This window comes from Poromitra crassiceps, assembly GCF_964638095.1.
Source record: "Poromitra crassiceps genome assembly, chromosome: 29".
In the NCBI taxonomy this organism is placed as follows: domain Eukaryota; kingdom Metazoa; phylum Chordata; class Actinopteri; order Beryciformes; family Melamphaidae; genus Poromitra; species Poromitra crassiceps.
In genome coordinates this window covers 12,517,806-12,531,093 of record NC_139641.1, presented here as the reverse complement: position 1 = coordinate 12,531,093, position 13,288 = coordinate 12,517,806, and the positions used below count along the sequence as shown (strand labels likewise).

Genomic DNA, 13,288 nt, shown 5'->3' with positions numbered 1-13,288 from the left:
AAGCACTCTGTCAGAAAGAGTAATTTGAGTATCCAGGAAATGAATAGAAGAGGGGCTGAATTCCATACAGAAATTAATTGTATCAGACCAGGAATTCATATATTTACAGAAATCGTTCAATTCAGATGATGACCCCCTGAAAATCAAAAAAATATCATCGATATAGCGTCGATAAAAAATAAGATTGGAGTCAAAGGGATTGTTAGGATTGATATGTTGATGCTCAAGATAACCCATAAATAAATTCGCAAAATCTGGGGCAAAGGTCGCTCCCATGGCTACACCCTGGGTCTGTAAGAAAAAATCATTTTCAAATAGGAAATAGTTTTTAGTTAGAATAAGGTTAGACATTTCAATCATAAATTGAGTAGGAGGAGTTGGAATGTCTCTTTTGTCCAGAAAAAACTGGAGGGCCTCCAAGCCACAAGAGTGTGGAACATTTGTGTAGAGACTGGCGACATCTAGTGTTACCAAGAAAAACTGGCCATCATCAGGAAACTGGACACGTGATAGTTGACACGTGATAGGGTATAAGTAACCCAGCAATAACAATATGACTCCCTGTTCATGTTGTTCTGAATTTAAATAATGCAAGGACTTCATTTGACTGACTTTTATTGTAGTCATGGAATTCATGATTTGGTTTAAGATCAGTGAGTGATTCCACACTGAATCCAACAGTGGGTGAGATTCAGATGGAGGGCTTGCTGATTGGTTGTGGGCATCATGTGACTCAGGCAGTCAGCTTCACCTCCACAGGGTAATGGTCGCTCACAGCCAGTGCCTGCAGAGCGAGGAAGAGGCAACTGTCACATGCACCCTCCCTATGGCACGACTTACTTTTGATTTATTTCATTTATTTTTTGATCCCATTTAAACCTGTTTTCTCCCCAATTGTGTTTGGCCAATTCCATGTAAGGGTGTCCCGGTCGGCCAATAGGCCCTTATCACAGCAACCGCTTTGAGGTGGTGAAGCAGGAAGTAAAGCGGGTATAACCAATAACATTAACGAGGGCCCTGGCACTGGAACACCTAAATGGAATGGAACCATCATTAACTCATTGAGTGCCAGCCACTTTTGGAGAACGGACGCTCCCAGTGCCAGAGTTTTCAGAGCGTTTTCAGTGATTTCTCGAGGCCCACAGAATATTGTGTGATATTACTATGTAAACACCGAACACGCAAAAAGAACAAGGAGACTCTATTGTATCATCAGCAAAAAAAAGTTTATTGATACCATTTTCCGTTCTTTAGTTATGAGCCGGAGAAGATAGGTTGTTTTCAGCGTTTTCAGGCATTTCAAATTATAAGCTGAGATATTCAGCCTTTTGTGAAATGCAGCATTTCAAGCACATTCACTGACTCTAGATAATATTTTCTGATGTAGTGATGTGGTGTAGTTGTGTCCTGCCCTGCGTGCCCCACCCCCCCTCCCCCCCCTCAGCTGAAAACTCCTCCCCACACTAGTAACACACAGCCTCGCACCAAGCGTCTATTTTCGGAATGCTTTTGGTGCGCCGCCTCCCAGGCAGCGCAACATGGAGAAGCCACACGCGGACTGCAGTGAAAGGTTTGGCTTTTCAGTGTCGCGCTGCTGCTTTTCTAGCGGCTAATCATGTGGAGAAACTATGCTGACAGACAGACAGAGGCAGAAGGACTCAGTTGTGTGCGCGGATTGACTGTGTTCGCACGCACCGTCAGTTGCAGCCAGAACAATCTACATGGCTCTGGACTGCAGCATGAGCGGGTTCTCTTTGATCAAGGCTATTTCAGGCTGTGTATTCCTGACATTTCTGTAATCTGGAGAGCACTGTCGCCACCTAAGGGTTCTGTAAAATAGGTTATAGACCTCCAATAGCTACTATAGTTGTACAGGAGCTGCGGAAGGCTTTGATCGGCGTCCCACCGTCAAAAAACGCATTGGACGTCGAAGGACGTCCGTGGCACTCTACGTCACTATTTAATTGGACGTCGAAGGACGTCCATGGCACTCAATGAGTTAATGGTATTGGTTACACCTGCTTTACCACCTCAAAATGGTTGCTGTTGAAAAAGGGTCTACTGTGTTTGTATGAACGCCCGACCAAGCCGGAGGTAACGCAAGGGTTCGAACCTGCGATCCTCCTGTTGGTTGGTAGGCAGGGAATCTACTGCTGCACTACCCGGACGCCCCGTGACTTAAACCCATTGATACCTGATGCAGCATTTGTGTGTGTATCCCTTTAAGACGGTTCGCGGTCTTAAAGGGATACACACACAAATGAGGGATATACACGCAAATGCTGCGTCAGGTATCAATGGGTTAATAGTTGAGTTGAATTGAGATTGGTGTTCAGTGTGATTGTAGAGAGCGACTTGGTCTTACCAGACTGTGGCTGAGATGCAGGTCCGTCATGTAGTTGTAGACCTGGGCAGTGGCACGCTCCACTCCCCTCATCATGTCAGCCGTGGCCACAAGCCTACAAGTAGAGCAAGACGATGGGCTCAAGAGTGTGTTATTATGCAGAGGTGTGACCGAGTCAACCTTCCAGTCACGAGTCTCACTCCAGTCTAAATGTAGAACGCCACGTCAAATAAGAACAAATCAAGAATCCGCTATCAATTTCATATCTTAAAGGAAACTCATATATATCTAGGACTTTTCAATGAAATATGGTTTTAAATGGATAGTTCAGATTATTTTGATATGGGTTGTATGAGGTAGGCTACTTAACGATACTGCAGTAGATTGCGGTCTTTATGTATCTAGGACTTTGTAATGCAGTATGGTTTTAATGGGATACAAATAAGTTTGTAATAGCATCATGAGTTTCTATAATCAGTTTCAACTTCAATAAATTCAATCGTCACATACAAATCCTGAAAACAGTATTTAATGAGTTGAATGCCAAGTCACCGGGGGGTTCAGGTTGAGTCTCAAGTCTCAACCAATTCAACTTGTGATTCAAGTCTGATTGAGTCAAAGCCATGTGCCTAGAATGAGTCCCCACCTCTGGTTGTAGCCTGTATGTATGTGGTGTGTGTTACCTGTCGTAGGCTGGTTGTAGCCTGTATGTATGTATGTGGTGTGTGTTACCTGTCGTAGGCTGGTTGTAGCCTGTATGTATGTGGTGTGTGTTACCTGTCGTAGGCTGGTTGTAGCCTGTATGTATGTATGTGGTGTGTGTTACCTGTCGTAGGCTGGTTGTAGCCTGTATGTGGTGTGTGTTACCTGTCGTAGGCTGGTTGTAGCCTGTATGTATGTGGTGTGTGTTACCTGTCGTAGGCTGGTTCTAGCCTGTATGTATGTATGTGGTGTGTGTTACCTGTCGTAGGCTGGTTGTAGCCTGTATGTATGTGGTGTGTGTTACCTGTTGTAGGCTGGTTGTAGCCTGTATGTATGTGGTGTGTGTTACCTGTCGTAGGCTGGTTGTAGCCTGTATGTATGTATGTGGTGTGTGTTACCTGTCGTAGGCTGGTTGTAGCCTGTATGTATGTGGTGTGTGTTACCTGTCGTAGGCTGGTTGTAGCCTGTATGTATGTGGTGTGTGTTACCTGTCGTAGGCGCAGTCGGTGTGTGACACGGTGGTGTCGGCCTCGTCGCTGATCAGCCAGTGGAAGGTCTTGTCGGTGAAGAGGCGGATCTTGTCCCAGTCGGAGCCCGACACATAGCTGCAGCCTGTGTTGAAGTCTCCCAGCAGCACAATGTCCTACAGGCAGAGCAGAGTAAGAACATGTCCTACAGGCAGAGCAGGGTAAGAACATGTCCTACAGGCAGAGCAGGGTAAGAACATGTCCTACAGGCAGAGCAGGGTAAGAACATGTCCTACAGGCAGAGCAGGGTAAGGACATGTCCTACAGGCAGAGCAGGGTAATGACATGTCCTACAGGCAGAGCAGGGTAAGGACATGTCCTACAGGCAGAGCAGGGTAAGAACATGTCCTACAGGCAGAGCAGGGTAAGAACATGTCCTACAGGCAGAGCAGGGTAAGAACATGTCCTACAGGCAGAGCAGGGTAAGAACATGTCCTACAGGCAGAGCAGGGTAAGAACATGTCCTACAGGCAGAGCAGGGTAAGAACATGTCCTACAGGCAGAGCAGGGTAAGGACATGTCCTACAGGCAGAGCAGGGTAAGAACATGTCCTACAGGCAGAGCAGGGTAAGGACATGTCCTACAGGCAGAGCAGAGTAAGAACATGTCCTACAGGCAGAGCAGGGTAAGAACATGTCCTACAGGCAGAGCAGGGTAAGGACATGTCCTACAGGCAGAGCAGGGTAAGAACATGTCCTACAGGCACAGCAGGGTAAGAACATGTCCAGGCAGAGCAGGGTAAGAACATGTCCTACAGGCAGAGCAGGGTAAGAACATGTCCTACAGGCAGAGCAGGGTAAGAACATGTCCTACAGGCAGAGCAGGGTAAGGACATGTCCTACAGGCAGAGCAGGGTAAGAACATGTCCTACAGGCACAGCAGGGTAAGGACATGTCCTACAGGCAGAGCAGGGTAAGAACATGTCCTACAGGCAGAGCAGGGTAAGGACATGTCCTACAGGCAGAGCAGAGTAAGAACATGTCCTACAGGCAGAGCAGCGTAAGGACATGTCCTACAGGCAGAGCAGCGTAAGGACATGTCCTACAGGCAGAGCAGAGTAAGAACATGTCCTACAGGCAGAGCAGGGTAAGAACATGTCCTACAGACAGAGCAGGGTAAGGACATGTCCTACAGGCAGAGCAGCGTAAGAACAGTGACTTTAATCATATACCAAATAGTGCTGGTTGAGCAGAGAGTGTCTAGGCTATAGACAGTTTCAACTTGACAACATAAACATTCTAAATTACCCCTGGCTAACTTCCTGTTGCAGTGTTGTATACAGTCTATTCGTGCGTTCATGTGCTTCTTGGATACATCGTATTTACCGTATACGAGTTGTGAGCACATGAACAATGTCATATTTACGAGTGGGAATTTCGGAAATTTCGATGCTACACGAGTTTCCGACGTTGTGACGTTGCGTAAGGATTCGGGACTACAAGAATGGTGGAAAGTATGGCACCAATTGACTGTAAAAGGTTTTATATCGTGTTATTCTGTTCATAGTAGCTATAATTTATTTTGAGTAGTTGCACATTATGGCCGATGTAGCTACCATAATGACCCACTACTTGCTTTTAATAAGAAAACACCAGCCACGAGAAAACAAGCATCCATGTTTGTTGCTCTTTCCGACCAAGAGCACTTGAGCGGTGTCCTGTCGTAATTACCACTTCACCACTGGTAAATACGTTCTATCCGAGGAGCACATGAATGCACCATAAGATGCAAACACAATAGCTGACAGGAGATAAGCTACAGTAGGTTTCAAACTGTTCGCTCGCTAACACAATTCCATGAAAACCGTCTGTATTCACATTGGTGTTCCAGCGGGCGCGGACATCAGTCACCACATCATACAGAGCGTTCACCTCCTCCACAGCCGAGTCTGGAGAGGTGTGCTGGGGGATCAGCACAAAGTTCTTCACCGCTGGGGAAACAAGGGAGGAGAGGAGAGAGGGAACCTTCTTAGGCTCACATAATACTTAGGCTGTGTTCACACTTGGTCCCTTTCAGCCCTCCCAAGTGAACTCACTCAACTCAGACCTCTAGTCAGCATTTCTTTGCACATTATGTGAACGTTCCAACAGAACTCCGCCCCCTCTGAAGTGAACCAGACTCAGACCTCCTCGGGAGGTGGTCTGAGTTCGCTTCACTTCCAAGTCAGTCCTCTTCACCTGTGCAGTGGTGAACACAAAGCGTATCCAGCTTCACTTATCTCATTTTTGGCTCTTTGCTCGTAGCAATTTTGTATTGAGTTCTACTCTTATCACTACAGTATGTGCCTATTTGCTGTTCACTGATAGGCCTAATGAAGTATATGGCAACACTGTGTTGCTAACAGAACGCTTCACATGTTTTTAACTCAATGTTTTGCTAGTATGATGTTGATGAGTAGAGCTCTTTCTCAGCACAGTCCATGCTGTTCCTCATAGTAGCTCTAGAAAGTTGGCCAAATACGAATGCATGGTCAATGGGGTCACGCTCCTGTCTGTACAAGCTGTCTGTAGCTCACTGAAATGTCCTCCACAGTCACACACACACACACACACACACACACACACACACACACACACACACACACACACACACACACACACACACACACACACACAGTCACACAAAGCACATTTCAGTGAGCTACAGACAGGAGCGTGACACCATTGACCTTGCATTCGTATTTGGCCAACTTTCCACAGCTACTATGAGGAACAGCATGGACTGTGCTGAGAAAGAACTCTTCACAATCAACATAATCATTGGTACTGTAAGTAGCAAATATGGCTTGGCTTGAAAAATGGCGAACTATTTATTTGTTATTTTTAATTTACCTTTATTTTTTTTACCAGGTAGTCACTTGAGAGCAGTGATCTCTTTTTCGAGCAAGACCTGGCCAAAATGGCAGCATTTAAAAAAACAAGATAACAGACACAAACACAGACAGGAACAATCCCTTTAAACCTACCTATGTTGGTTGACATTTCACATTAGCCTACAATTGAGCAATAAAGTATGTTACAACAACAAGGTTTTGAAAGATGTGCGTTTCTTTTATCCAATACAATGTACAGTAGTACAAGACAAGTAAACAGCCATCTTGTTCCAAGTGAAAACTACCCTGACTGACTACCCGGGGCCCCAATGCAGGGGAGGGGCCCAAAATGTCAAAAGATGCATGAGAGACATGGATCAAGAGAGGAAGGGGGCCCACAGAGACTGCTTATGTATATGTGCTACACCCCTGAGCCTACCAGTGTATTTGGAGGAGAACATGACCACGAAGGGCTCTCTGTTGAAGGTGTCTGTTCCACAGGACTCACAGCCGTCGTCATACGTGTAGTTCTTAGCCACTGACACCATCTGCTCTCTGCACAGGAAAGAGACACGGAAGAGGGGCCATATGGATAGGAAGGTGCTAGAGAGTCGGGATTAAGGGGGGTAGGTGGAGTGGCTAGGGGCATATGGGGGGTGTTTGGAGGGTGTAGGGGGAGTGGCTAGAAGCGTAGGGGGAGTGGCTAGGGGCATATGGGGGGTGTTTGGAGGGTGTAGGGGGAGTGGCTAGAAGCATATGGGGGGTGTAGGGGGAGTGGCTAGGGGCATATGGGGGGTGTAGGGGGAGTGGCTAGGGACATATGAGGGTGTTTGGAGGGTGTAGGGGGAGTGGCTAGAAGCATATGGGGGGTGTAGGGGGAGTGGCTAGGGACATATGGGGGGTGTTTGGAGGGTGTAGGGGGAGTGGCTAGAAGCATATGGGGGTGTAGGGGGAGTGGCTAGGGACATATGGGGGGTGTTTGGAGGGTGTATGGGGAGTGGCTAGAAGCATATGGGGGGTGTAGGGGGAGTGGCTAGGGGCATATGGGGGGTGTAGGGGGAGTGGCTAGGGACATATGGGGGGTGTTTGGAGGGTGTAGGGGGAGTGGCTAGAAGCATATGGGGGGTGTAGGGGGAGTGGCTAGGGACATATGGGGGGTGTTTGGAGGGTGTAGGGGGAGTGGCTAGAAGCATATGGGGGGTGTAGGGGGAGTGGCTAGGGACATATGGGGGGTGTTTGGAGGGTGTAGGGGGAGTGGCTAGAAGCATATGGGGGGTGTAGGGGGAGTGGCTAGGGACATATGGGGGGTGTTTGGAGGGTGTATGGGGAGTGGCTAGAAGCATATGGGGGGTGTAGGGGGAGTGGCTAGGGACATATGGGGGGTGTTTGGAGAGTGTAGGGGGAGTGGCTAGAAGCATATGGGGGGTGTAGGGGGAGTGGCTAGGGACATATGGGGGGTGTTTGGAGGGTGTAGGGGGAGTGGCTAGGGGGATATGGGGGGTGTTTGGAGGGTGTATGGGGATTTGGGGCGGGGCTGTAGGGGGAGTGGCTAGGGGGATAGGGGGAGTGTTTTGGGGGGGTGTACGGGGAGTGGCTAGGGGGATAGGGGGAGTGTTTTGGGGGGGTGTACGGGGAGTGGCTAGGGGGATATGGGGGGTGTAGGGGGGAAGAGATATCTCTCTGTGTGTACCTGTAGAGGAAGATATACAGTATCTCTGTGTACCTGTAGAGGAAGATATATCTCTGTGTGTACCTGTAGAGGAAGATATATATCTGTGTACCTGTAGCGGAAGATATATCTCTGTGTGTACCTGTAGAGGAAGATATATATCTGTGTACCTGTAGAGGAAGATATATCTCTGTGTGTACCTGTAGAGGAAGAGATATCTCTCTTTATAGGTGCTGCGGCCCAGAGGCTCACTGACGATGTGGCGGTACCTGAACTCAGGAGAACCTCTGAGGAGACACACACACACACACACACACACACAATCATATAAGTAATAATAACTGTTATTATCGATCGTGAACATACAATGATAGTGTGAACATCCCCACTTTCTCCAAACATCCCTGAAGAAACCCACTTTCCACTTAGTTGTGTGTAGATGTTTTTGTGCGTTTTAAAGGGTATGTAGTCTAACTTGTTCACATGCTCCATGAGTTTGTTGGTCGCTGACAGATCGTTGTCTCTGACCTCCTGGATCAGAATGATGTCATAGCGATGGACAATCTGCGACAGACCAAAACAACACAACATTTCATTGACTCTCTATAGGCCGACATTGCAGGAAAGAAAAAAGAGTAGAGGGTGTAAAATAAAGACAGTGTATCTAGACCGTGCTGATAGTAGGGGGGTGTAAAATAAAGAGTATCAGTGTATCCAGACCCTGCTGATGAGCTCCATCAGGGTGGTGTTGGAGGCCTTCTTGTCCCCAAAGGACTTGATGTTGAAGGCTCCTAGCCGCAGACAGCCGGCCAGCTGCAGCAGAGCCACACACAGGCCCAACGCACAGAGCAGCACACGCATCCTGGGAGGTCACCAGGAGGTCACAGGTCAGGCTCAGGACATTTTGTACAAAGGTGAAAACATAGGATACTACAGAAAAGTCACCGTTCCAAAAGCATGTTTTTTATTTTTGTCTCGACTTTGATTATAAACCATAAAACCTTTCGTATATGAAATCCAAATCATAGTGTGATGTCATTAGTAAGTCTAGGGGATGCACAGTGATATCAGTATGTCATCGGTATCGGCCGATAAAGCCTTTTATAAATGAAATATCAGCCCGAAACGGACATTTCTGACGATATGACAGGCTGATCAAATCACTTACTTTCACATGGTCACATGGACAGAGGTTACATGATTTATTGGCGAAATAGGTCATATTGTCCCTGGTTGTGGTGTCCGGACTGTCTCAAGCCTGTGCTTAAGTACTGTAGGATGAATCTTAGATTTGTATTACTTGATAAGTATTTTTCTTATTTTGCTCAGTGAATGTGTACATTTTGAAATGCATTGTATTCATTTCTGTATCTGCCAGTGGGCTTTCACGATAAAAACAGGTATACTGTGTTAATTCCACTACAGGTGGATACCAATTGTCAGCATATCAGATATCGCCAAAAATCCAATATGGTGCGTCTCGAGGTGAAAACACATGCTGTTGATTGTTGGGGGCTAGCGGTAGATATAACCTTGTGTTGATGGGGGCTAGGTGTAGATATAACCTTGTGTTGATGGGGGCTAGGTGTAGATATAACCTTGGGGAAAATGCCAAAAAAGATCTGGCACAAATATGATCATCTGTATATGACTCCAAAAAGCGTTATCTCAGGCTGACTGTGGGAGCGAGAGAGGGAGACAACAGCTGCACCCTGGACACGGGACGCAAAACGCTACTTTAAGTCCACTACAGCTGGTGGCTTTATCTGAAGTGTGGCTGTCTGGGAGAACTTGCTGTACTTAACATGACCTTTTTTTCACAGAGGCATCATGAAACATTCTGCAGCGAGGGAATTTCAGCTATTATGCTGCTGGCCTACTTCCACTGTCCTGTGGGAGCGGCTGTCAAATGGATTCTCAGACAAGGCCTAGGAAAATATGGACCCTTAAAGCAGCAGCTTCACATTCACCGTCTTTTGATGAGGAGAATCTGGCAGCTTCACTTGTTACTTCTGCCGTTAGAATAGGTTAAACATGTGATTTATTCTACAACTTTTTCCATAGGTTTTGCTTTACAGTCAGTTACTTAATATGAAGTATTGGTAACTCTTTATATTAAGGCACACATATTCTCCATTTAGTTGCTTATTTGCATGTATATTAGTAGCATATTGGCTGCTAATTAGTCATTATAAAGCACTTATTAATGCCTTATTCTGCATGGCCATATTCTACAACTACTAGGCCATTAACTTAAGAGTTGTATTAATAAGTAAGGACATTGTTGTACATGAACGACAGTCTTTAATATGCTTAGCTCAGTATGGGCCTTATAAGGTGGTAGTACCACTAAAGCATATTAAGACTGTAATTCATGTAGAACACTATCAATAAACAGTCATTATGCCTAGTTAGTACTAGAATGTGGCCATGCAGAATAAGGGATTAATAAGTGCTTTATAATGACTATTAAACAGCCAATATGCTACTAATATACATGCTAATGAGCAACTAGTTAATGGTGAATATGTCTAACTTAATATAAAGTGTTGCCGATTTCTCCCACAACTTTTGCTGCAAGTTCTGTTTTACAGTCAGCTACTGAAAGTATTGAATGACTTGGATTTACCAAGACAGGACTTGAATACAAAGAGACAAACCCAGTCACTTATACTGGCATACAGCTGCTTTGAGGATCTTAATTCTGAATAAATAAATAAACAAACAAACAAACAAACAAACAAATAAAAACACATTTTATACCTCCAAATTTGCCAACATCATCTCAAATATTCAACTTAACTGTACTCGTCATCACCCATAATGTAAGTTAGGGCAAACCCTATTGCTGCCGTGTTGATGTGCTCGGCTTACCTTACCTTGTGTTTGCGTGTTTGTGTTTGTCCTCGTTTGGTGACATAGGTTGTTTGGAGAGCACAGAGGCTTGGCTGCATGCGTGAGTCCCTGTGCTCCACCAGACACCCTTTTATTTACCTGTCAGGCCATGTGACTGGAGCTGAGGGGAGGGGAGGAGAGGGGAGGGGAGGAGAGGAGAGGGGAGGGGAGGGGAGGAGAGGAGAGGGGAGGAGAGGGGAGGAGAGGAGGAGAGGAGAGGGGAGGGGAGGGGAGGGGAGGAGAGGAGAGGAGAGGAGGAGAGAGGGGAGGGGAGGGGAGGAGAGGGGAGGGGAGGAGAGGAGAGGAGAGGGGAGGAGAGGAGGAGAGAGGGGAGGGGAGGGGAGGGGAGGGGAGGGGAGGAGAGAGCAGAGGAGGTGATCTGAGGTGAAGTTTTGTCATTGTAATAGTTGTGTATGCTGTAATCAGGGGCGTCCTTGACAAAGAGACCAGCACATGCTCCCTCTGATACATGTGCAGTCGCCAGCCGCTTCTTTTCACCTGACAGCGAGGGGGTTTCACCGGCAGGACGTAGCGCGTGACACAATCACGCTATTAATAAACCGCACAAGTTATAATATCATTACACGCGCAAAGAAAGTGCTGCCTTTGCGTGCGTAATTTTATTATAACTTGTGTGGCTTACGCGCACCCAGTAGCCTAAAATACAATGACAGTAATTAACCATCAACACATAACTGAGGCCCACACCACAGCTGCTATTAAACATTGGATTTGTTTGACTTCTATTTCTTTCTGAGGAAAGTGTTGGGCTCCTCTTTGATGAATTAATCTGCGGTTCCTATTTCATGAGCCCTTCTTGTGAAAGTTTGATACAGCAATAGGTTCAGTCTCGCTTTCCCAATTTGTGGACCAGACTGCATCATCATGCCAGTTGAACCACAGGAGAAGTTTGTCCATCATATAACACACGGGGAGGTTGCCAGCACAACTGGAGAGAAAAGCAGTCAGCTTTGACTTCAGTTGTTCTGTACTGAAGTCAATGCTGACTGCTTTCCTCTTTTGGGATTTCTTGGGATTTTTGGGGATTTGGGATTTCTTTTGGGTTTGATGCTTTTCTATGTTGTATTTTGCACATTTGTTACAATGCATTTGAAAATAAAAACAAAATGTTCAAAAAAACACACCACACATGCATGTCAGCAAGTACACACATGCAATTGGAGGCACCGTGAAATTAGTCCTCTGCGTTTGACCCATCTTCCCATCCTGGCTCGTCCTCCTCTATGGTCAGACCACGATGACGACAGTTTTCATTTTTGGGTGAACTGTTCCTTTAAGACGCAGGAGGCCTGAAAGTGACCTTTGTGACCTGCAGATTGTTACAGAGACACCAGGCAAGTTTCAGTCGTTTGGTGATTTCAGAGACAGACACCAAGCAAGTTTCAGTCGTTTGGTGATTTCTGAGACAGACACCAGGCAAGTTTCAGTCGTTTCGTGATTTCAGAGACAGACACCAGGCAAGTTTCAGTCGTTTGGTGATTTCAGAGACAGACACCAGGCAAGTTTCAGTCGTTTGGTGATTTCAGAGACAGACACCAGGCAAGTTTCAGTCGTTTGGTGATTTCTGAGACAGACACCAGGCAAGTTTCAGTCGTTTCGTGATTTCAGAGACAAACACCAGGCAAGTTTCAGTCGTTTGGTGATTTCAGAGACGGACGGACACCAGGCAAGTTTCAGTCGTTTGGTGATTTCAGAGACAAACACCAGGCAAGTTTCAGTCGCTTGGTGATTTCAGAGACAGACACCAGGCAAGTTTCAGTCGTTTGGTGATTTCAGAGACAGACACCAGGCAAGTTTCAGTCGTTTGGTGATTTCTGAGACAGACACCAGGCAAGTTTCAGTCGTTTGGTGATTTCAGAGACAGACACCAGGCAAGTTTCAGTCGTTTGGTGATTTCAGAGACGGACGGACACCAGGCAAGTTTCAGTCGTTTGGTGATTTCAGAGACAAACACCAGGCAAGTTTCAGTCGCTTGGTGATTTCAGAGACAGACACCAGGCAAGTTTCAGTCGTTTGGTGATTTCAGAGACAGACACCAGGCAAGTTTCAGTCGTTTGGTGATTTCTGAGACAGACACCAGGCAAGTTTCAGTCGTTTGGTGATTTCAGAGATAGACACCAGGTAAGTTTCAGTCGTTTCGTGATTTCAGAGACGGACACCAGGCAAGTTTCAGTCGTTTGGTGATTTCAGAGACAGACACCAGGCAAGTTTCAGTCGTTTCGTGATTTCAGAGATAGACACCAGGTAAGTTTCAGTCGTTTCGTGATTTCAGAGACGGACACCAGGCAAGTTTCAGTCGTTTGGTGATTTCAGAGACG

At 46.4% G+C, this 13,288-nt stretch overlaps 1 protein-coding gene across 1 annotated transcript; it reads right to left on the bottom strand.

The window, feature by feature from the left end:
* Nucleotides 1-733: 733 nt before the first annotated feature.
* Nucleotides 734-8,915, bottom strand: LOC310800059 (deoxyribonuclease-1-like; the record flags this gene model as incomplete). Its single annotated transcript, XM_083662645.1, has 8 exons — nt 734-784; nt 2,366-2,459; nt 3,535-3,689; nt 5,391-5,503; nt 6,825-6,940; nt 8,255-8,341; nt 8,530-8,618; nt 8,775-8,915. 8 exons carry the CDS (start codon nt 8,913-8,915, stop codon nt 734-736), a joined length of 846 nt encoding a protein of 281 aa, XP_083518771.1.
* Nucleotides 8,916-13,288: the final 4,373 nt, after the last annotated feature.